The 23,385-nt window shown below is 46.1% G+C and overlaps 1 protein-coding gene across 1 annotated transcript in view; it reads left to right on the forward strand.

Annotated features, from left to right (window-relative positions):
• Nucleotides 1-23,385, forward strand: part of gabbr2 (gamma-aminobutyric acid (GABA) B receptor, 2) — a 148,895-nt gene that overhangs the window by 30,954 nt on the left and 94,556 nt on the right. The window contains exon 3 of the mRNA XM_023812028.2: nt 12,998-13,135. Coding sequence (XP_023667796.1) covers nt 12,998-13,135 — 138 coding nt within the window. The remainder of the gene's footprint in view (nt 1-12,997; nt 13,136-23,385) is intronic.

A 23,385-nucleotide genomic window follows, 5' to 3' on the forward strand; every position in this document is an offset into this window, starting at 1 on the left:
CAGATCCCCGCGTGGTGGGGACCTGCAGGTGGCAGCACATGCCAGATCCCCGCGTGGTGGGGACCTGCAGGTGGCAGGACATGCCAGATCCCCGCGTGGTGGGGACCTGCAGGTGGCAGCACATGCCAGATCCCCGCGTGGTGGGGACCTGCAGGTGGCAGGACATGCCAGATCCCCGCGTGGCGGGTACAGAGGTATATCCAGATCAGACTTAATGATTTTGGGCACTGTGTTGTACCTGAGATCCCTTTCTTGACAAAACAACATTAACATAATTGAAAGTGGTCTTCATGAATATTTGAAACTATTCTGACTGTGACTCATCTCACGATGATAGACGCCCCAGACAGCGTCGTCGTTTGTGTGACTCCTGTGAAGTGCGTTTGACGTAGTTGTGCCTTCAGATAGCCAGGAAAACTCCTTTAATGAGGAGGAATCTTACCCCTGGTTTGGGCTGAGAGAACCAGGTTCAGTTCTCTGATACTCTAACCATTCATCACTCAGACAGGAAAAGAAATCCTTTGCCGCTGGAATCGTAATGTACGGAAAGTCCATGCTGGCCAGCTGGCCACAGCGCGACCTTGGCACCTCCAGAAGTGACAGATGACCTATATTGTGCTTTCAGCTTTTAAACACATGCCCCTCTGGAACAAAATTATTGGCAGGGTTTCGAATCCATCGCCACGTAAAACAACTGGGAAATAAGCACCGGTTTGATGTGGAGTGTTACACTGTGTGAGCAAAGCCTCGCAAAGGTTATGCACTTCAAATAATTTTTCTTCAATAATATTTCAGTGTAGTAAAGGTCAGGTTAATCTCCAGGGGGTGTCATCTTATAGGCAGCACATAGATACGATTTATTTTAATTTATTTTAATGACAGATAAACTACATTCTTAAAAGTACCACAGTGATGATCCTACCCAAACCAAAATACAGATACGCACCCATTGCATCATAAATCATAACGGCAAAGTCCCATTACATGGTACAGCTACCCGGCTACAGGGCAGGGCTCTACCAAGCTTTGGCAGGCCAACCTGTGTGTTCCGGAGGTGACAGTGAAGTCCCATTACATGGTACAGCTACCCGGCTACAGGGCAGGGCTCTACCAAGCTTTGGCAGGCCAACCTGTGTGTTCCGGAGGTGACAGTGAAGTCCCATTACATGGTACAGCTACCCGGCTTCAGGGCAGGGCTCTACCAAGCTTTGGCAGGCCAACTTGTGTGTTCCGGAAGTGATAGTCAAGTCCTATTACATGGTACAGCTACCCGGCTTCAGAGTGGAGACTCTCCGAATTTTGGCAGGACAGCCCATGTATTCCAGAGGTGACCGCAAAGTTCCATTACGTGGCACCACTGCCGGGTTACAGGGCAGGGACTCTCCTGAGCTTTGGCAGGCTGGCCCGTGCATTCTGAAGGTGACAGAGGTGGTTTGACTGCCTGGCTACAGAGCGGAGGCTCCCCAAGCTTGGCCTGCTGGGCCGTGTGCTCTAGAGGTGACTCGTGGCACAGGTGCCCGGCTACAGGGCGGGGCTCTCCTGAGCTTTGGCAGGCCAACCTGTGTGTTCCGGAGGTGACAACAATGTCCCATTACGTAGCTTTGGCAGGCTGAGCTGTGCATTCTGGTGGTGACAGAGGTGGTATAACTGCCTGGCTACAGAACGAGGGGACTCCCGAGCTACGATAGGCAGGCCCTTGCATTTTTGAGGTGACAGTGAAATCTCTTTGCATGGTACGACTACCTGGCTACAGGGCAGGGGTTGTCCCTAGCTCCAGCAGGCCGACCTGTGCATTCCAGAAGGGACAGTGAAGTCCCATTACATGGTAATACTGCCTGGCTTTGGGACGGGGGCTCTCCCAAACTCTGGCAGGCTGGGCCGTGTTTTGTGAAGGAGGTGCCACTAGGGGGAGTGTAGGAAGGCAAAACTTTTCAGCCACCCACCCCGGGGACTGCTGCAGCATCCCGGGAAGAACGATGCTGGCATCTGCTTAACTTGACAGGCACCGTCCATCGCGGTGAGCCTGGGCCGTGCCTGCCTGTCAACAGGGAGGTCCTTTTTTTAAACCAGTGATGGTATGCAGATCTCGGAACTCTCAATCTGAGAGACGCAGAGCGGGCCGGAACAGCACGGGGTGTGACTCACTCGTGACTTTCATCCCTCCACCGGATTCGGCAAGCATTAAGTGCCGTGACTTGAAGCATGTCCCCTGAGCCACCTGAGTTAAAAATCAACACCATGTGTCCCATCATGCATCACACCGGAAAGGGATTAAAATAGGAACAATCCCTTTTCTGTCTGCCGGCGCAAGATGCTCGGAAAGAAGTAAAAGATGACAAAGGATCGACACGTTTTCCTCTGCTAATGAAAGGTGTATAATGAATTAACCTGCACTGTCCATTGACAGCGATTTTCCTTATGAAACCTTACAGTAGATGGAAGGGTTTGACTTAAATCTGCTACTGGTCACCAGCAGAGACGAATGGATGAACCGGAATAGACAATAAGACAATAATGCATTGATTTTGCTAATAAGCTTAGGAAACGTCTGAGTGAAAATCAATCAGCTTGAGATAACTCCTGCAGAATCAGACTTCGGTACTGGTTCTGTTCCTTGCTTGATAGCACCATAAAGGCCACCACTGGAAGTTGTCCACATGAGTCCCTTTATTAGTTATTGCCAGCACTGGCCTGCATCAATATAAATTTAATTGTCAGGTTCGTAGTTTACACTGAGTGATTCCTCTGCCTGCAGTAATTGTGACACAAGTCCAGGATCGGTAGTTAAATCCTGATGTGAAATGGCTCGCAGACCTTCAGCATTCCTCTGAGCAAGGGGACCCGCAAGTGTCAACATGAGTCAGGTTGCTGAAATGCTTCAGATATTTATTTTTTTTTTGTAGTTTTTTTTCTGTATTTTTACGAAAGGCCATAATCCTTCGTTTGGCTTCAGCAGTCAGTAATTTGCAACCTGACTGCAGCACACGAAAGCTCAGATGTGGAGCTGTTCTTGGAGCCTGCATGTGCAGGGGATGCGGTACAAAGTGCCGGTGAGAGCGGGCGCATGTTGGTTCTCCTCCTGTAGTCAGCAGGTCCTTGTGGAAGCGATATCTTCCTCAGTGAGTCGGGTTACGCGAAGCCACATCACTCATTCCGCATAGCTTCTGCGCATGGGTACTTGCCGCCGTTCTCGTACGTAAGGGGAGCCCCAATGCTAAATGCACGTTAGCATTTAGAGTATTAGCATGTGATGAGGCTGGGCTGCCTGCCCGTGCAACCCGAACGTGTTTTTTGCTCAGGTGGGGCTTCCAAACAGCAAATCAGAAGCATGACGTACCACTGTGAGCATCCAGCTGGCCTGGATGCTGGAGAGCACACAAATAGCATTTTATTTCCAGTCATACTGCAGCAGCATCTTCTGACCTCGTCACCGGTGAAAAACACCTTTGATTCCGTGTTTATGTGTAACAAAGTCAGACAGGAAAGGGCAGATTTTGCTTCAGATCGTTTGGGTCTTTTCTGAAGCTGTTTTCTGCGGGTGGTCCTACAGCATGCATCCACACGCTTCGGTGGCCCCCAGCAGCCCCCCACCCAACCCCCTGCACTTTCCTTGGCATCAGCCCTACCAATCACTCCACCGAGGGTCTGCCATTTTTCCCTGCAATGAAAGCGTGTTTTCTTTGTGCCTTGTACACAAATTAATTTTCTTTCACGCCCTCCGTAGCCATGGCAACACCATTTCAAACATCGGCCCTTCAAATGAGCCCGGATTGTCCCGCCGCCTGGTGTCTCGTCATCGTCCTTCTGCCGCCCTTTCCCAGCGTCCGCCGTTTTGGTGTGAAGGACACTCATCTTTCGAGTCTGCGGTGACTTCGGTGCTTGAAGTAGTTCAGTACAGCAGTTCTTAGTTATACACAGCGGAAGCCTTTCTGATACTACCTGGGGTTTTTACTCCAGCATGTCAGTACACGGCCAGTATTCCACCATTCCTATCGGTTACAGAGCCCCCACCCCCCACTCCCTTCACCAGGGTCTGCCCAAGGGCCCTCCATGTGAAAAGCCTCACTGCCCATTACCGCAGCTCTACATAATGTTGAATGCCGTGCACCTGTTAGGCCACCGTCCCATTTATGGTCTGCCAGGGGAGGACGCCGCATTAATGATGCAGAATCCATCATTACACTGCAATTGTCGCTAACCGTCTCAACCGGGCAGAACGGAGACTGCGTTTTCTACAGAGCCACTTCCAACAGGCGGCCAATCAGAAGCAGTGCCCACTCATCTAAGCGTTCGGTGCGGCCTGCCCCACTGTATCGTAGGGTACCAGTGGGGCGGAATTAACCACGTCGAATTGAATTACTAGCTCCTGCTCTCTTCCCGGTGTGGAAGGAGATTCTTTCATTTTCCTGACTAATGGAAGATGACAGAGGAAATGCATGACATCATACACATTCTAAAACAATATTTGAATGGATGGATAGAAAGATAGATTATTAATCTTGAATGAAGTTGCAGGTTTACAGTAGCTGAAAACTCATTAAAGCTGAAAACACAGTAAAGGGAGATTTAGACATTAATAGACAGTAACAATAAACAGTAGGCTATAGTAAACAGTACCAGTGCAGTGAATGTCAGAAGTATTGTGATGTCGTAATATTGTAATATTGAAGTATGTCCTAATATTCAAAAATGTTCATGTACTCAGCTGTAAAGGAGATGTAATCGGATGCTCTTGTTTATTAGATGGACCTTCACATGTTTGATATCGTATATTTTCCGTTATCACTCAGCCTTGATAAGGGCTTGTGCACTAAAACTGTCAGGAAGACTCTAAGTAATAGCTCTAAATGTCACACCTGCACTCCTTTGTCACTGGGGCAATGTGTGGGAGTCAAAGGGACACGTCATAGCTGCATATGTGCCTGTGTGTGTGTGCATCTGCATGTGTGTGTGTCTGTGTCTCTGTATGTGTGTGTGCATCTCTGTCTCTGTGCGTGTGTGTCTGTGCGTGTGCGTCTCTGTGTGTTTTCTCCAGTGTCTCACAGGAAGCCCCTTAACGCCTCCCAGGGGTATTCTTCGTAATCTTCTTGTCCACTTTGCTATCGCCATCAAGCCTGATCTCCGTCTCCCCTGCATGACACGGTCACTTAAAGCGTATCCTGTTCTGTGGTCACGTGTCACTCCGCGCTGTTGGGCAGTGATGAAAGCTCCACGAAAGAGTCTCCTGTCTGCCCAACTGTGGAAGTGTATCCTTGCTGAATGTTGAGTTGAGGGATCAAAATTGAACTTTACACAGCCTAACATGCTAATATTGCTGAAAAACATGAACCACATTCTGAAATGTATTTCACATTACAAGTATTTCAAAGGCATTTTGGCAGCGATGGTATTATCTGTAGGAGAGCTTACAGGGGCAGTAGACCGTAATGTGAAACTGAGGGGTCCTGATGAAGTTACCATCCGGCTGCAGGTGGCTCAGTGTGTAGCATTATGGCCTCGCATCTCTGGGGCTGGGGGTTCGAAATGTGCCCTGGAATGGACTGGCACTCCATCCAGGGTGTCTCCTATGTCCTGTATCTCCTGGGACAAGCTGCAGGCTCTCTATGACCCAAAACTAGATAAGCAGTTATGGATGATGCATGGATTGATAACATCTCACAGTATATATTGTATGCTTATTGAACGATAGCCTATGTTAGTCATTTTAAATAAACCCCTTCAGCAACCCGATACCATACTATAAAACTGGATGTGCCACTACTGTAGAATCTAAGATCTGTTTCCCGGAATTCCTCTCCACAGAGAGTGGCGCACTTGCAGTATCACTGGGTAATAACCATTGTTTCTCTGGCCATGGATTCGCTGTGAGCTGGGAAGAGCTGGGAATCGGGAGCATCGCATAGTCCAAATGGAATTTCACTACGATGGCTTGAAAGTGCTGGGGCGTTGGCCCCTAGCTGGGGGGGCCCTTGCACCATTTTGGAATGATTTTTTTTCCACCTTGGCTTTTTTTTCTAACCTGGATTCGATCTCAGGTGCGGACTCATATGAGCATGAGCTTGACTCACACGCTGGACCAGACCGGGCCGGATGGCTGCTGTGTATCCAGAACCCCCAGTCGAGCGCGATGCTGCGGCAGCGGAATTCTCTGCTGCAGTAAAGTGCCGTCCAGCATGCAAGATGCTCTGGAGGTTCAAGGAGGGTTTCTGAGGCACCCTCAGTGAAGGGTCGGGGTGTGGTGTTGGGGGGGGGAGTTGGCAGGCAGGGGGGACGTGGCACTGTGTGCTGTCAGGAGGGCCATGTATGCGTGTCTGTGGTTAACAAGGATCAGGGCAGCAAGAAACGGGGTGAAACAGTCCACGAGCAGCACAGGGACGAGGAACTCTCACCTGAGCCGTCCTGCACGCACTCGTGTCACCAGAGCGCATGGAAGTGCCTGCAAATGTTGTCCTCCAAGCTAATGGTGTGCTGTTCCCTTGAATACAACAATTATCCCAAACAGAAGTAATTACCCCCCCCCCCCCCACCACACCCCCCACCCAGCACTCAAGTGGAGGCATCCTGGGGAGGCTCTGAGACCTCGGGCCAAGAAATAATTAACTTGATAATGGTCTATTCCTCTATGCTGTCCTTCTCATTCATTCAGTTTGTTTTTCAGTTATCAATTAGGCCACTGTTCTTGTGTGTGGGGGGGGGGGGGGGATTTGTAAACGGCAAAAGGTACCACAACTGCAGGGCTTTTCGGACGGCTATGTGGCGGCAGGCATGTATAGGACCCCCCACCACATTCCCGATCTCTGGAGTCGGCGGGGAAATCATGCGGGAAGCTTTGACTGTGGTGGGATGCTAATGCCGTTTTACATCTGGTCTGTGGGAACTGGGGGGGTAACAGCTATCTTGAAATGGGAGCTTGAAGCCAGAACAGCAGCGTCACACTTGAAGCAGAGGCTCATAGCTCACGGCATTGGGGTACCAACATAATGCACACGGAAAGCAGCGCTATTTGCCATTTGCGCAACTACATTGGAATGCCTCTTTTCACAAATTCCACCGTGCTTGCCTTGCATACATATACAGTACCAGTAAAAGCCATCTACAGTGGACAGTGATAGAGTGTCGCGTCACATGACCTGGCCAGCTGACCTAAACACAGTAGAAATGGTTTTGGAGGAATTTGATCAAAGAATGAAGTAAAAGCAGCCGGCCTACATGTGCGACCTGTGGAAAAGCATCTCAGGAGGCACATAGGAGACAGTGGGGTCAGCCAGTCCCTGGAGAAACTGCGGTCAAGGGCCTTGCTCAAGGCCTCACTCGGGTGATCCAGGACTTACTGAGTCCCAAACCACAAAGAAATATATATTTTAAAATACTTTTTTTTGGTTAGTGCACAATTCCATATATGCTATTTCATAGTTCTGTTGTCTTCATAATTATTCTAAAATATAAGGTAGAATACAAATAAAGACAAGAGTGACACTTGGAGCCCAAGGAAGGGTCACTTATCTGGTGCCCGTGAAGAATGTTGGCGGGGGGGGGGGCAAGGGCCTTGCTCAAGGACCCAACAGTGATGTGACTATTCTGCCTGAGATGGGATTTGAATTGGTGACCTTCTGATCACAGGCACCTAATCCACTGAGCCACACACCTGAATTGTGTCCCATAACCAATCCCTAGCCAGACCATCTTTTGTGTTAGCTACTCAGTTTATGTGTCATTATCATCACGCGCATGACCAGGGTGGCTTACGATGTTTATATTGCACACTTGCGCAGTTGGCTGTGTGCTGCATGGCACACACCTGTTTCCCCGTTCATTATATTCCTCTGTCCTCTGTAGAAGTCTGATCCCTACCTCTGTTTCCCAGGGACAGCACATCCGGGCCATTCTAAGGGTTTGTCACTGGTGTCATTCTGTCATGAGATGTCCCATGACCCAAGCTGATGTTCAGACCATCTGGTGGAGATTAAGGTTAATTTACGGAGGCAGAAGACAGACAGAGTCGGATAGGGAGGCGAAAGCCCTTGAGATGAAAGTGTTGGTTGAACAATAGAAATTCAGATGGATTGTAAACAGACTGAGCCAGTCCTTGTGAAGCTGGGTCACTGCAGCTGCGGGTCGGGAGTCAGCATGGAAGCATGTGTGATGAGCACACACTGTTCCTGTCTCCTGCTGGTGGCGTGATATGTGTCAGTAACGCAGTGACAGTGGGAGCGCACTGGGCCAAGTCCTCCCTGGTCTTTACCCACCAGCCACTGATTTGAGCTCAAAATGTTCAATATTATATTTTTTTTGTATTATTAACAACAAGAGATGCTGGTTCACTGTAAACAGTGTAAAGGTGATGATGCACGGGGCAACTTTTTGAGCAATGTTGAGTGAGAGGCGAAGGGCAACTCACCTGGATCTGGACGATCGTGGAAAATTGCCCACTGCTGATCAATGTTTTTCAAACAGAAATTTGTTGCCCAGTGTCAATAGGAAAGTGCTGAAGCAACATTGCTCAAAAATCTGCCCTGTGTTTCATCACCCTAAGAGAAAACATGATATTTTCCAGTCGCTATAGTAGCTGAATAGATGGTGTAGTTATATTATCTCCACGATAGAAAGTGTGGCATCTTTTCCTTGACTCTACGCAGTTTGATTGTTAAGGGGAGTGAATAATCCAGGAGTGAAAGCAGGCGAGTCGCTTTTAATGGTAGAACTTAGTGGTTAAGCTGGGTTAGTGCAGATCCAGTTGTACCTCTGTGTATCATTTAGCTTCCTCCGGTCTCTGAAAACCATGAAGCCCATTCAACAGTTACTCTCATTTGTCTGCCGGTAATTGTGTGTCTGAAGTGGTAATTGCAGAAAGGCTTCCAAATCCATCAGCTGTAGCCAGGATGCACCTGCTGCTTGATGGTGTGTGGGGGGGTGAGGGGGGGGGGGGGCATTCGGGGGCTGTGTCCGCAGGGGCGTGGCTAGTCCACTTCTGTTATGTGGTTTATAAATAGAACTCAAAGGTCAAGGTAACATGTGACATACAGTGTTACTCCCATCATTTGCATTTAAGGATGATATTTTTCTGTTGTGACAATTTTCAGAGCTGAGTTTGTGGGCAGCAACATGTTTGTCCTTCACTTTTTTCACCACTTCATCCTACTCGCAGCTATTACAGGTATTTTGGGAAAAGTTCTGTCAGACCACTTTCAATAGAATCACTTCACACCTGCAGGGTTATAGGTTCAAATCCCACCCCCGCTTTGTGTTTGTGGAGTTTGCATGTTCTCCCCGTGTCATGTGGGTTTCCTCTGGTTCCCTGCCGCAGTCCAGAGACGTGCGTTTATGCTAACTGGCATCTCGACATTTCCCATAGCATGTGCCCTGTGATAGACTGGCATCCCGTCCAGGGTGTAGTCCAGCCTGGTCCCCTGTGCTGTCTGCAGGCCCTTTCCCAGTGAATCCATCATAAGCAGCTGGAGAATGGATGGACGGATGTCTTTACAGAGAAATACATATTAAAAGGTTGTGGATATGTGCACCTGAAATTAGAATCTCATTTCGCCTTTATGATCTTTTCAAGGACTTTTCAGAGGTTCTGGTTTGAGTTCCTTTGCCAGCAGCGTTTCGTTACGGCGTGTTGTTGCCATCGGCTGCCCATCCTCACATGTCCAGCAGCGCGAGGACGAGGAAGCCAGCGTTGCACCTCAGCGATGCTACTTCTCCACACCAGTAATGCCAGATGCTGAAAATGGTCGTTATAGAGCTTGCACCAAACACCAAAACAAAACAAGTATCTAAAGGAGTGTAATCCCAAACCGCTGTGTCCTCTTAGGGAGCCTCGTACATACAGGGTGGGAGAAGACCATCAGACCCCTGCTAGATGATGCTTCCCCCCCAGTATAGTGTGAAGCCCACATACTTACTGCGAGCGCCACAAAAGGAGCAACATAATTTTTATCCTTTTGTTTCCTCAAAGCATTCCAACCTCATTCCGGTTGGCGCCTAGATGGATTTTTATGATATCCTGGGCTGTTTTCCAGACGAGGCATTCAGCTGCCCTGGAGGACAGCCATGTGACAGTCGGGGATGTGTCACGTACATCGTTAATTGACTACGTCCAACACGAGTGACATTATCAAGTACTGTATGTGCAATTTATGAAGATATTGCAATGTATAATGCGAAAATGAGTGCAGAATATAGTGTAGCCAGTGTCATTGACTGAACTCTGTGATATAGTGTTGGTGAATGAGTTGGAATCAGGTTGGTCCTCATTTAATCCTCAGTGGTCCATCTGTGGGGTAGGATATAAGTCTTGATGCCTTGATAGGAACATTGGGCAGAACCTGCACTTCTCGTCCCTCAAGCCCACAGCACGAAGCAGATCAACACGCCCTTTAACCCAACCAATCAATGCAGGATGCCTCCAATTACTTTAATTAGTTGGGGTTGAATGAAGCAGCCGGCCTGAGTGCGTCCGCCCCTGTGTTCTGATAGGTCAGAGGGTATCACGGTGGTTCTTCTGCACATGGGGTTGCTCCTCACGGCTCACCCGCCAACGGCAGGTTGGCCGTTCGTCAAACTGTGACGGGAACCTTGTGGCACCATCTTGTAAGGGAGCGTGAGATTCTGGCAGGTGGGGCGAATGAACCGATTAGGGCGATGAACCTGGTTAATAACCCAGACGATCTCGGTCCACATCAGGGACTCCTGCCAAACACTTGTGCCACCATATTGAATATGCCAGTATGCCCTTACATGCTGCACAATTCACAAGCTCAGTCCCAATGCTGACAGCCAGAGGTCCATATAATGGCCTGTACTGTGGTCCCAATAGAACTGCCTTTTCACATCTGAGAATCGAACATTCATCGATGCATTTTTTTCTTTTGATATTAAGGCAATAACAGCCACTCTTGTACATTCATTTTTTTGTTATTCTGATTTATTCTAATTGTGCGTTGTACTCTAAGTAGAATATTCTATCTCAATCCTTAAGTGTTACTGTATTTTTTGTTAATGGCCTTTAAATGGATAAATTAGAAAAGCTTACAGGAGTGGGACGGGGGAATACAAGTGACAGTGGGTATGATCCGGGTTAGGTGGCATTGTCTTCTTTTTATGCCATATGGTTGGAATCTTGATGAGCAGACCTTGTGTTTACAGGCAGCATATTCATTAAATCTCACACAAATAAGCAGCTAATGTATTTCACTGCGTTTTACAAAGATGTCGTGGTAGGGGGTAAAATGGTAGTGAGAACTGAAGGATAGGGCCAAAAGTTGATATTAATTTGTTTGCTCTGAGGTCAGATGCAGTTGCTAATTTGATTTTTGAATTGCACAAGCTGAGTCTCCTGCAGAACATCCTGAAAGTGCAGCAGATTAATTGTGGTGAGGGAGGTGGGCAATTTCGCCGAAACCCTTTCAGAATCTCGCCCTGATGTTTTACATTAACCACCCCCCCCCCCCTTTGCTCCTGAATGGATTTTGATTAATGGCCCCTGTGAATGTAGCTGCCCGTATTCAGTGAATATATCAGTCAGTGCCAGTCTGGCCTCCTTGCACTGTAATTGTTCAAAGTGACAGGCCGGTTGCCACGGCAACGCGGTCAAATCCGGAAAGCCGGATCGTGGGTAGTCTCCCGACAAAGGCCGGTGCCTACATGTGTTTGACAGAGCCGAAGCGCTGGGTGAAAAGGGAAAAAAAATAAAAAATGAGGAACAGGATTGAAAAAGAGTATGGCATGCCTTTAAACAGGGAACTTTAAACCGTACCTGGGGAAAAATACGAGGACTAGCAAAATAATAAATAAATAAGAGGATGGCAGGGTAGCGGAAGGGAAGGACACGTTCCCTTGGTTCCCCCGTGGACTGACAGGTGTGTGGTGCATTCCCGTTCTAAAGAGCCGCCACGTTGGACCCACGGAGCACCTGACCATCGCGATCCTCCCACTGCTTTCCTCTGTGCAGAACCGCTACCCCCTTACCTCCAACGACACCCGTGTGTCCCAGAATGTTCTAGTATCTCTTCAGAGCTTTTAATCGTTAATCTTGTGTTATACCGAAAGAAAATGAGTGCGGTAAATTCATATCATATAACCAATTAAACTTAATACACTGTATATCCCTGCTCACCCAGGATTTGGTCACCGAATTGAACTAATTTGTCAGTCTGCAGTAAACAGATTTGCAGGCTGCAGTGTGCAGCTGAGAATGCGTTGGCTCTAATGGACGCGACAGCCTGGTGCTTTTCTGCTTGTGCATGTGCGTGCACGTGCGTGTGGAATGGCAGGCATCTCAGTAAGCTTCATTTAATAACATCATAAATGATACATTAACGAGGTTTGGGAATTTGCATTACTAGGTGAGAATTGGTACAGGAAGACTTATTGCATGTTTTTAAATGCTTGGGTGGTTATATTGTATGTGCATGTGGTAACAATTATGTTATAAAGGTCGTAAACTGCAATGTTTCATCGCAAAGTTATTCAGGCATGACAGACATTTAAATTGGGATTAAAAAAAAAAAATCGAATATGCATTTATTTGAATATATAGTTTCACCCCAGTATGTGTGAGATACTGGATGTTCAAACATAGTCTAAATAACCTTCAGGAAAATGTTTACCAGAAGGGAATATCACGAAAGACTCAAACAATCACACTGAAATCAGACTTATCTGCTTATATTGCAATCAATAGACCCACTCCGCAATTATTCTCCCTCAGTTTTAAGGAACTGAGAGTGTTGCCATAGCAATGTGAAATGTCTGTGCTCTGCAACAACAGTGGGACGGTCCTCTACTGGAACATTGCTGGAGAGGCTCAAGCTTGCTGTTTGGTGCATTAACATAAATGAGGGCGTGCTGAGGAGGGGGTATTTTTTTGGCACGAACAGATGAAGCGGTATTTCAGAGTGATGCTGCCGGGGGGGGGGGGCGGCATGCTTTGATGGGCACCTGGGTAAGCGGAGGATCTTCAAGCAGCCGTTCTCTCTCTCTGTCCACCTCTCTACAGTGTGACAACGCCAAAGGGCTGAGGGCCTTCTTCGATGCCATCTGCTTTGGCCCCAAACACCTTATGATCTTCGGCGGCGTGTGCCCGACCGTGACATCCGTCATTGCAGAGTCCCTGGAGGGCTGGAACCTCGTGCAGGTAAGAGGTGCTGGGCTTTTTGTTATAAACTCCGCCCCTCCATCATCTCAGAGACACTCTGCGTCTTCAGGGGACATGGCATGGGCGAGTTCTGGAACAGCAGCGGAAAGGCCCGAATGGTGCTCCCGCACCTCCGAGGACCATCCCTCAGAGTTATCCCTGTCCTCTGCCCCTGTACTATTAGGGGGGGGGGGGATGTAAGGTGGACACTATGCTTTGATTGAATAGGGCCGGGGAGCAGTGTGGACACGGCCAGCAGGAAGCTCCAAATCAGCCTCAGCATTACTGATCCATGTCCCCCCCCCCCCCCCCCCCAAACCCTCACCCCCTGGGCCTGAGTGAGCACTTCCACAGCAAACGCAAGAGGTTTCAGCGTCAGCACAAGTCAGACAGACACACCCCTGGTCTGATAAAAAACTTTGTTTTTTAGCAAAGCGGGATGAGTCAGATCCACTCGCAGATGTTTCGCCGACCCTCTGGGGCAAAAGCGGGATATTGTGCTGGTGCTTTGGGGTGAAGCTCCGCGCTGACAGGGAGCTCGACTGGGCACCTACAGGCGATGAGTTCATGCCCTTCACCAATACTGCCTTTGGTTGGGCGTTGTCTCTGTTTTTTGTACTGGTAGTGTTATTTTCTGCAACACTTCCAAATTATAAACTAATCTCTCATCGGCCTTGCTGAAACTGTCCGATTTAAAAATATTTTGGTCTATTTTAACCACTGAATATATTAAGCAAAGCTTATTAGTAATTTTGTTTTTTTATATTCAGCTTCAGCTCACATCGCTTGAAACATCTTTGCTCCTGCTGGTACCTTTGAGAAATGATTGATACTCCTTCGAGTGACTTTACTCTCCTGATCACCCAGCCAGGACATGGGAGCGGTGACTTTTTAAGCCACTTTTTACAGTAGTTAGTCATTAAAGCAGCTTTTCAGAAATTAAATACTATTCAGTTTAATTATTTGAGCTGCGTGGTCCGGATAGATGACCAGTTTGGGGACAGGGGTCTCTCAGAGCTGACGTTTTTTTACTGCACACAAATTCTCTGTTCCAGAAGTCTCTTAGGGCAAAGAAAAAATGGAAAAGACTTTTAATTTTTAAGAAAGTTTCCCGTCCATGTTAATGATTCATTTAAATATGAAAAATGGTTGCCTGTACTTTTAAAAATCCCCCTTTTCTTACTGTGTGCATAGATTAATAACTGCCTGTTACTCATGACAGAAAACGCACAGATCTGAGGTAATTCATGCTGAAATAATGTGAAGATTGACAGAGTGATTTTATCCATTCTTTGTGCTCTCTAAAACAAGGACAGGACATACCTTCAGATTAAGGTGATTGTCAGATATAATGTAGTGCTACAAATATGCACACAGCATGTCAGCCATTGTGGGGCTGTTGCCAAGAGCAGCCAATAGCTTTCTTTAATAGTAGATGACAGGCATCGTAGCAGGTCACTTGCTAATCGTACACTGATGTGAAATTAACTATTAACATTGATAAACAAAATGCATTTTTTTCCAGAGCAGTTCTAACTGTGATTACCACGACAACCGCATCTTTTATGCCGCATACTCAAGCCTCATTCCATTGCATATAATCGTGCACTTTCATAGAAGGGCGGCCATTTTGCTGATGGATGCCATCTGGACAATCAGCATGATAGTGTAAACTGCAGCAGTTAGGGGATTTTAAAGGGGCGTGTCGGAACACATCTTGGCTGAATCGAGCCTGGGCAAAGTGGCGATTCCCTTTAATTCCTGCCACGTTGCCGTAGCGCCGTGCCGCTGCATTTCATTGGCTCTGGGTAGCCGCACGTCCTTTTCCTTCAAAGCAAAAGGGCTCATGATTTCAAATTGTAGGCCTTTATCACCCGAAACAGTCTTGCGCGAGAAACTGTCACCCGATAGGATGTCGGTCCCAACCAGAGAGAGACTGTGGAGACGAATGGGCCTGCCAAAGGTTAGCCCCATTACTGCCAAAGGTCAACACCGTTACCGTGTGACTCCGTGTGACTCCGTGTAAGACAATATCTCAGCTGAATTAATGCGCTGGCGATGCCGATCATTAGCATCGAACATCCACATTGATTTAAAGGCAAAATATAGTGTTAAAAACAGTTTAAATCTGCCCTTCAAACATGAGCAGTACTAGCTGGACACAGCTGTATTATTTTGTACAGCCATTAGCAAATGAAATAGGATGTAAAGAGGAAATCTGATTAATTCGTACAAGTACATGCGTCATTCATTTTAAATATATAAATAACTGCTTAACTGCATGCACATAATCATGACAGCTTTCTCAATTAATAAAATGTCAAATTTATTAATGAATATACATATATTTTACTAGATTCCTATTTGACGCTTAAATTAAATATTAATATTAGCCATCTCTGGAAAATGCAGGTAGTTACTCATACTGGCGTAATGGTAGAACTTGCAGCATTAGGGTCAGATGGTGCCGTGTCATTGAAGCATAAGACAAATTAATTAATGCAAATATATTATTTTTCCTTCCTTCCATCTATCCATCTATCAATCTATCCATCCCTCCATTTTCTTTAACTGCTTGTCCTATTCAGGGTCATAGAGGCTACAGGTGCTTGGCAGGGAACAACCCAAAGACAGGGGCCCCAAACCATCACAGGGTACACACACACACACACACACATGTAGGGTAAACATATCCTTATGGGGACCCCTCATTCATTTCAATGGGAAAAATGCTAACGCTAACTATGACAACCTTAAGGTTGTCATTGTTAGCGTTAGCATTTTTCCCATAGGAATGAAAGAGTGGTCCCCATAAAGATATGTTTACCGGCCTGTGTGTGTGCGTGTGCCCTGTGATGGCCTGGCATCCCGCCCAGGGTGTCCCCTGCCTCCCTCCACTCCGACTGGGATAAACTGCAGACTCACTGTAACCCTGTACAGGATAATTGTTTGCAAGATGGATGGATGAATAGATCTACATCTGACTGCATATAAATAAGTGTATCGTGTACGATGGAATAGACTCGCTCATATCGCTGAATGCTTCCGACAGCAAACATGACACACATTTCCCTGAGACAGTTATAATTTGCCATAAGTGTTTTTATGGCAGTTGACGCTGTCTGCGAGACCTGCTCAGGGCACCGCCATCGGATTCCTTTCTGCTGGAGGCTTTATTAACCAGCTACTTGATATATAGCGTCTTCCAATGCTGGTCATAACTCATACCGGTGGTTCTGTGGCTCAGAAGAGGACAACAGGACAGCGCTCGAATCCAAACCACCCACGATAAAACCAAAATTGGGCCCAATAAAACGTGTGGGACAAAATAGCACAATAATCCTTGTAAAACGTTACTTCCAGGCTGTTGTTTAGGGTGAGAGGGTGCCCAGTCGTGGTTCAAATCCTGTCTGGATTTTTTTTGGTTTCTGGTCTCTCTAAATTGCTCTTAGTGTGTGAGAATGTGTCAGTAATGGACTGGCATCTCCTCCAGGGTGTTTTTCCAGTCTTGCACCCGATGCCGTGTTCCACATATTTCCACACGTTGGTTTAAGTGGGTCCATCAAGTTTTTCTTTACCGGCCAATTTAATTCTGGCTACCAGAGTTTTCTCATATTTGTTTTACTGTATATCAGGGATCAAAGGTCCACATCAGATTCAGTCAGAGGTCCAGAAGAATTTTCAGTAACAAAATAGCATTTCAAGAATTTTAATGAATTAACAATAACTTTGATATAGCCATCAGTATATAACAATTATGGGAACTTAACCTAAGGACTGGTTTAACACTTGCTGATTGTTTCAATTGTCATGAAGGGGCTTATGACAAGTTATGTGTGTGTGAAATTTGGTGGATCGACATTGTATGTTTGTACTTCAGCCTTTTTACGTTAGCCATATTGATTCGTAAGGTGCATTACTGACTAGGTCCAGATTAACTTGTGGTTCACTTTGAGAACCCTGTTTGTATGTTGTTTTCTGTTTTAAGGGAAACTAAAGCAATGCTTCTCCAGTGTAACTCCATCGAGTGTTCCGGTCTTTTCCATTATAAAACACACAGGCTGTGCCGTCCATGCGGTCACTGATTCTGTCCTACAGTAGCGTACTAACCTGCACACTTCTGGCAGACAGACGGGGACAACTGGGGCAGAGAAGCGGATTCCAGGATGAGGGTTACCTTCCAAAGTCACGATCACTCAGCCGCAGCTTTTGAGTGGAGCATCTTCTGGACATTTCCATAGCGTTTCCATTGTATATTTCACAGGAACGTTGCACACACTGAAGTACACTGAAGTGCACAATTGCCTGGCCTGTTTTTAGTATTGGCACCTTGTGTTTATGGCTGTTTAACTTCAAACCGCTATGAGGGAGGCACTCTGCAGCATTCCTTCTTTTAAAAGCTTTGAGTGATAAATTGGTGTATTTTTTTTTTCATGGAATGAGCTTTTAGCAAGTTTTGGAACCTCACTGTCCTTCATCTTGTTCCTTTGTAGGTCGGCATTGCAGGCGACAGGTTATGATGGTCATGTCATGATCGCTAAACCGCTACTGTGGAGCAGCAGGGATGCTTTTGTCAGTCAATTAAGCAACGATTATCCAAACCTGGGGGGGGGGGGGGGGGCGGGCGGGGGGCAGCTGTCTGAGCCATGTGCCCCCATTTCCAAGTAAGTAGATCTTGGCCAGGACTAGGCTACTTCAGCTCAAGCTGTGGTTCAGCCACCCTTGTGTTTACACCCCCCAGGTCTTGTTCTGTTGGGTTCTTGCCCAATAGACACTTGGGAATAACCCCAACCCTCACCCTGCCTTGTTTCTTCCATCAGTCTTGCACCCGATGCCGTGTTCCACATAGTTCCACACGTTGATTTAAGTGGGTCCATCATGAGATGCCTGATTCCTGTGGAGACCATCTCCAGATCCTAAAGTCAAGAGCCATACTAGTTCATTTCGGAATTCCCTTTGACACTTGACACTTGACGTATACGTGCTGCTGGGCTGAGCACAGTTACAGCTGACGCTTTATCAGACCCGACCATTTCAAAGCTGTTGCATCAGTGCCATAAGCAGAACCACGTATCATGTCATGACAGTGTTTGACTGTCAAGCGGTGAGGAGCTTCAGAACGGGCAATTGGGCCCATCATGCTAGCAACCTGTTATTGCATGTCAATGGCAGTGCTACAGTAACGTGGGCGGCTTCACCGAAACGCAAGCGGGTCACACCAGACTGCAGATCTGGAGATTTCACATTTACTAATGCCCCCCATTAATTAAACTGAATAGTATTAATATTTTATGCCGATGCAATTGGTGCTTCACATTGTACCCATGGTGACCTTCCTGTTTATGATGTGTGTTGAAAGACCAGTATGGTGGCCGTGAAGGCTCATATCATGTATGAATTCTACTGCTATGGATTTTTTCATCTTGAGGACAGGTGTTATGGGTGGATTATTATTATTATTATTATTATTTTTATTGTCATCATCAATAATAATAATGACTAATAACAATAACGATGGATGGATGGATGTTTTGTCTACCAATATATATATAAAATTGTTCATCCTTAGACATTCACACAGTTCGCGGAATGACTACAAGACTTGCACATCTTGGTCTTTGGTTCTGCTTAGATATTACTCAATATGTGTATATTTCAGTATGATTAGTTCATTAAAAATGAATGAGAATGAAATTCAGTTAATTACATTTAAAAACACAAAAGCTTCCACAAAAGTCACCTGAAATAGAATTGAACAGAATATTTTCTGTTCTTCGCTCGGTGCGTTATGTGTTGCTGGGAATATCATCAATGTCCCTGTGTTAGTGTTGCCTTGAAGTTGACTCCAAGGTCAAAACATGCTGATAAATAGGATATTAAGCAGAATCCTCTGCTTTCACATCACTATAATGATGTTATTGTAACAACCAACAATAAATTTTACAGTGACTTACACTTGCCACAATAAAATGCTTAGAATACGCCATAAACCATGCTTGTCTGATAGAAATGCAGTTACAGTGAAAGTCACGTGGCTTAGCTTGTCTTGGGGGTTGGTGGGGGGCAGCTTCTGAAGAGGAGAGGATCTCCTGGCTTCGGTGGCTGGGTTCACTGGTCTATACTGATCCGAAGGTCTTGCAGGAGCGGAATTTGAGCCAGATGAAGGCTGAATCCCATACGGCTGCTATAGAGACTCTCAAGGTTGCCTGGGTGTCACTGTAGTATTTATGCCGTTCAAGCTGAGCCACAAAAAAGAAAAAAAAGTTTCTGTTAACCAGGTGAGTTATAAATAAACAGTCGATCCACAGTAATTAAAGGTAAATCGATGGAGAAGCTGATAGCAAACTCCACAAACAGCGCAGCCCAGTGAAAGTGAGACCTCATCCACCGTAACCTCAGCTGCTCCCCATTCAACCCTGCCAAAAGCAGCCCCCCCGCAACGGTGCCTATTTACACGTACCCAGGCCATCCCGCCAAGACAACGAATGGAAATCAAAAAGTCACTAATGCCCCAACTACACATTTGCTCCAGAATTGTTACATTCCGAGATGATGACCCCTTACCACTGTAAACAGTGAACAGGGCTCCAGTTTGCGTCCAGCATGTCACCACCCAGATTCTAGGGCATGTTCAGGGATGGGGCCACTGGGGCACTGACCTTAGCTGGAAGCTGATTGGCCCCTGGAGTTGCCCTCCTTCCCCGTCACTGATTCGAAACATACCATTGGCTAATGATGAGGTTAGCCCCTCCCTATGAATTACAGCTCCACTTATGCCCCCACCATAATAAATCCTAGAATTGCCTCTGCCCTTTGCTGCAGCCACACTGCAGCATCTCCCCAGTACCTTCTGAGCGTGTCCCGAGCGTCTCCGTGTCTCCAGCCCAGACGCTGCACCCTGGTAATAAGCACCTGTCACGGAGTGTTACCGTTCCCGTGTGGCTCTGTCAGACATGACAGAAACGTTCGCCATGGTGTCGGGACGCATTTCCCTTAATGGACACGCATGCAAACGAGCAGGTCCAGCCTCTTATGTTTCAGAGCACTGTGTCTCTTCTTCCTGAGGATCCTTTTTTTGAAGAAGATGGGGGTGGTTTTGCTTTGCTAGGTTTATTTAGAGCAACATTACCGGATCTCTTTGAAGACCGCGCTTATAAATCATTTACTTGTAGAGAGTGCTTTGAACAAGGAAACAGAATAATACGTGGCATTTATAATTAATTCCTGACCAAAAACCGATTTTGATTAATTAATCAAAACATGATACACTTAAGTCCTGTCAGGGGTTTATTTTAAATGCCAGACATGTTCCTTTGTCTCTGGCAAAAGAAAAAAAAAAGAACGTTCCCCAGATCCATGTTCTTTTGGAAGCCTGTTTATATTTTTAATAAATAAAACATTTCAGGCCTCCTTAATTAGGTCAGCTGGGTACATGCAATTTTACATCCTGTCATGAGCAAACTCAGTCTGTGTTCTGTTTTTACAAAACATTTTATAATGGTATAAAGTGCAGTTATGCTATACATTACATATTACATGTGTTCCACATATGGATTGGAGAATGGTGGATTGTGGGATATCACAAATACAATTAGTTTGTAGTTATTTTGTGGTACAATTTTTTTTCTGAAATACCTTCATAAATTGTAATATTGTTTTTATAACGGTGAAAAATTAAACACCTGTTATAATACTTTTGATGTTCACATGACCCACCAGAAGGGTTTATTCCTTAAAGTGACAGTGCATAATTTTGGTCCCTTCCAACATTATCTTCAAAGTGAGACCTCAAACGTGCAGGTTGACTGATTCCGCTGCACACATGCCAGAAGATAGACTGGAGATTAAATGAAAATTGATGGGGTGTTAAGCAGCATCATAAATGCTGTGATTCAGAATGTGGTTCTTAACTGTTTCACTTATTTATGTCAAAAATAACTGCTTCATTTTCCCCTTTATAGAAAACTGGTTCTACAAGATGTTCTACAAGATGCTATCTAGCTTCTGACTACTTATTCTAGTCAGGGTCACCTAGAGCAGGGCAAGAGATCCTTCAGGGAGCAAAAATGTGGACTGTCTGACAGGGAGCTGGGAGGGAGCAAAAACATGGACTGTTTGGGGTCCCTGAGGACCGGGTTGGGAAATATTGACCTAGAGATTCTCCCTGGCAGCTCAGGCTACAAGGCTGGGGCACCAGTCCACTGGACGGCCCTCACGCACACACTATGGATAATTTAGAGGTGCCAACTGGCCTCACTGGAGGAATCCACAGAACACATGGAGAACATACAAACTCCACATAGAAGAGAGGTGGGATTTGAACCCACCGCCCTGGAGTAATGAGACAACAGTGCTACCCACTGTTTTGGAGAAGTAAATTTGTTGTACTGGCAATTTAATTTATAATCTATCAACGTCTGCTATATGGGTTATGTACAGAGGTAGACAGTTCATATCCAGAGAGTAAAAAACCAGACCAAGATTCTGTTTCAACCAACCAATTGATTATAAAGAGTCACAGTCACGGAGTACCTAATTGGTTGACTGAAACAAAATCTTGGTCTGGATTTTTACTTTATACACTTAAACTATCTACCTCTGCTTATATAGACACCATGGTGTTTGATTCAATGTTCCTGAAATACAGTTCCAATTTTCCTGAATACTCTCTCAACCTTGACGGAATTGTACTGGACATGCATGAAAGAAAAAACAATCAATGATCTCAGGAGATGGATCAGCTGAGCCCCATAGATGGAGCAGTGACAGGGCTGTATGCCTTTATAGCGCCCTCCGTCTGTGGAGGCTGGTGCTCTCCTACCTCGGAATTCCCACTGTGTTAGAGGGACACCGTGCACCCCCGCGGGACTAAACAATTTCCTGCGTTGATTTCCCATAATGCTTTTCAGGAGAGAGGGCATACCGGGGGGCAGAGAAGAAAAGCATGGTGAACACAGCATGTGAAAGGCCTCACCCCCAAAGCTGGGCTCCCATACTGACATGCTAAGCTTCTACCTATCGACCCATATGCCATCCGCAGGGATGGGCTCCCGCTTCCGGCTTACGGAACCCCGGTCTCCTCCTCTGCGACCATCTGCATGCACAGGGGAATTCGGCGATTTGCTGGAGCCTAGCGTCAAGTTTTGCCAAGGCGACTATCATGCTGAAAGTTCCAGAAGGCCCACGCAGATGCGCTTCCGTTCATTAGCTGCGCGATGCAAAGTGGCATCTTGAGAGCAAACAAACCGCCGGAGAGCGGATTGGGGCTTAAGTGTTTCTCCATTAAGGTCCATTTAAAGCAGATGCTGCATGGTTGGGTGGAGGCAGCTCCAGATCAATAAATCCCAGCTCCCTCATACATGTAACACTCCCATTCATAGGAAAAAATACCAAGCTCCCAAACAATCTCCGCATCATTTCTCTTCGCCCTGTCCTACTATAGTTATCCCACAAATTCTGTTCCCCCAGGTGCCTCAGCAGAATGGATGAAGGATACGCTTTGAGAAACTGGTCAATGATCTAGCTCCGGGATGTTGTCACTATGTGGTCCTTTGCAGGAATGTTTTTCTCGCCCTTTGAGGTTGCACCAGTTTGAAGCTGAAGCTGACAGCTACCTCGATTGAACAACTGATGTCTTTATGAGGAGAAAATTATACAAAATCACACATTCCATAAATCATATTTAACATAATTTTCATTTAGAATGCATCCAAGGCAAAAATGAGTGGTAATGAATTGTTAATGAATATTAATGTTGGCTCATTGACGTTTACGTTGGTCTCTGTTGGTCAGGGGCTATAACAAACACTCAATCTATTGGTTGTGACATTTTCATAACATATTACAAGTATTCGAATCACATATCTCGTAAACGGTGTAGCTGAGAGTGAATTTTAGATTGGATACTGGAGCAAGGATATCGATTTCAGTATTGATGTTGGGCTTGGTTCCCATATTAGATTGTAGGCAGGTGGGCGAGAGTTTGATGCAAAAATACAGATGAACCTCCTAGCAGTTCTACATTGCACCTTAGTAAGAATAGATCCAGCCTTTCAATGAGATGAATCGTTTAGCTGTTTCAACGATATTTCTGCATATAATCTGGTCAGCGTAGGCAGCTTCTTGACTGCATTTTCTGAGACTGACACCGTACCTTTCGCCTTTTATTTAATATTTTGGTTCACTGGTGAGAAATGTGAGAAAAAAATTGCCCAGCAAAATGTATATGCACATGAATATTTATTCATTTA

This window comes from Paramormyrops kingsleyae, chromosome 23 (genome assembly GCF_048594095.1).
Source record: "Paramormyrops kingsleyae isolate MSU_618 chromosome 23, PKINGS_0.4, whole genome shotgun sequence".
Taxonomy (NCBI): Eukaryota; Metazoa; Chordata; class Actinopteri; order Osteoglossiformes; family Mormyridae; genus Paramormyrops; species Paramormyrops kingsleyae.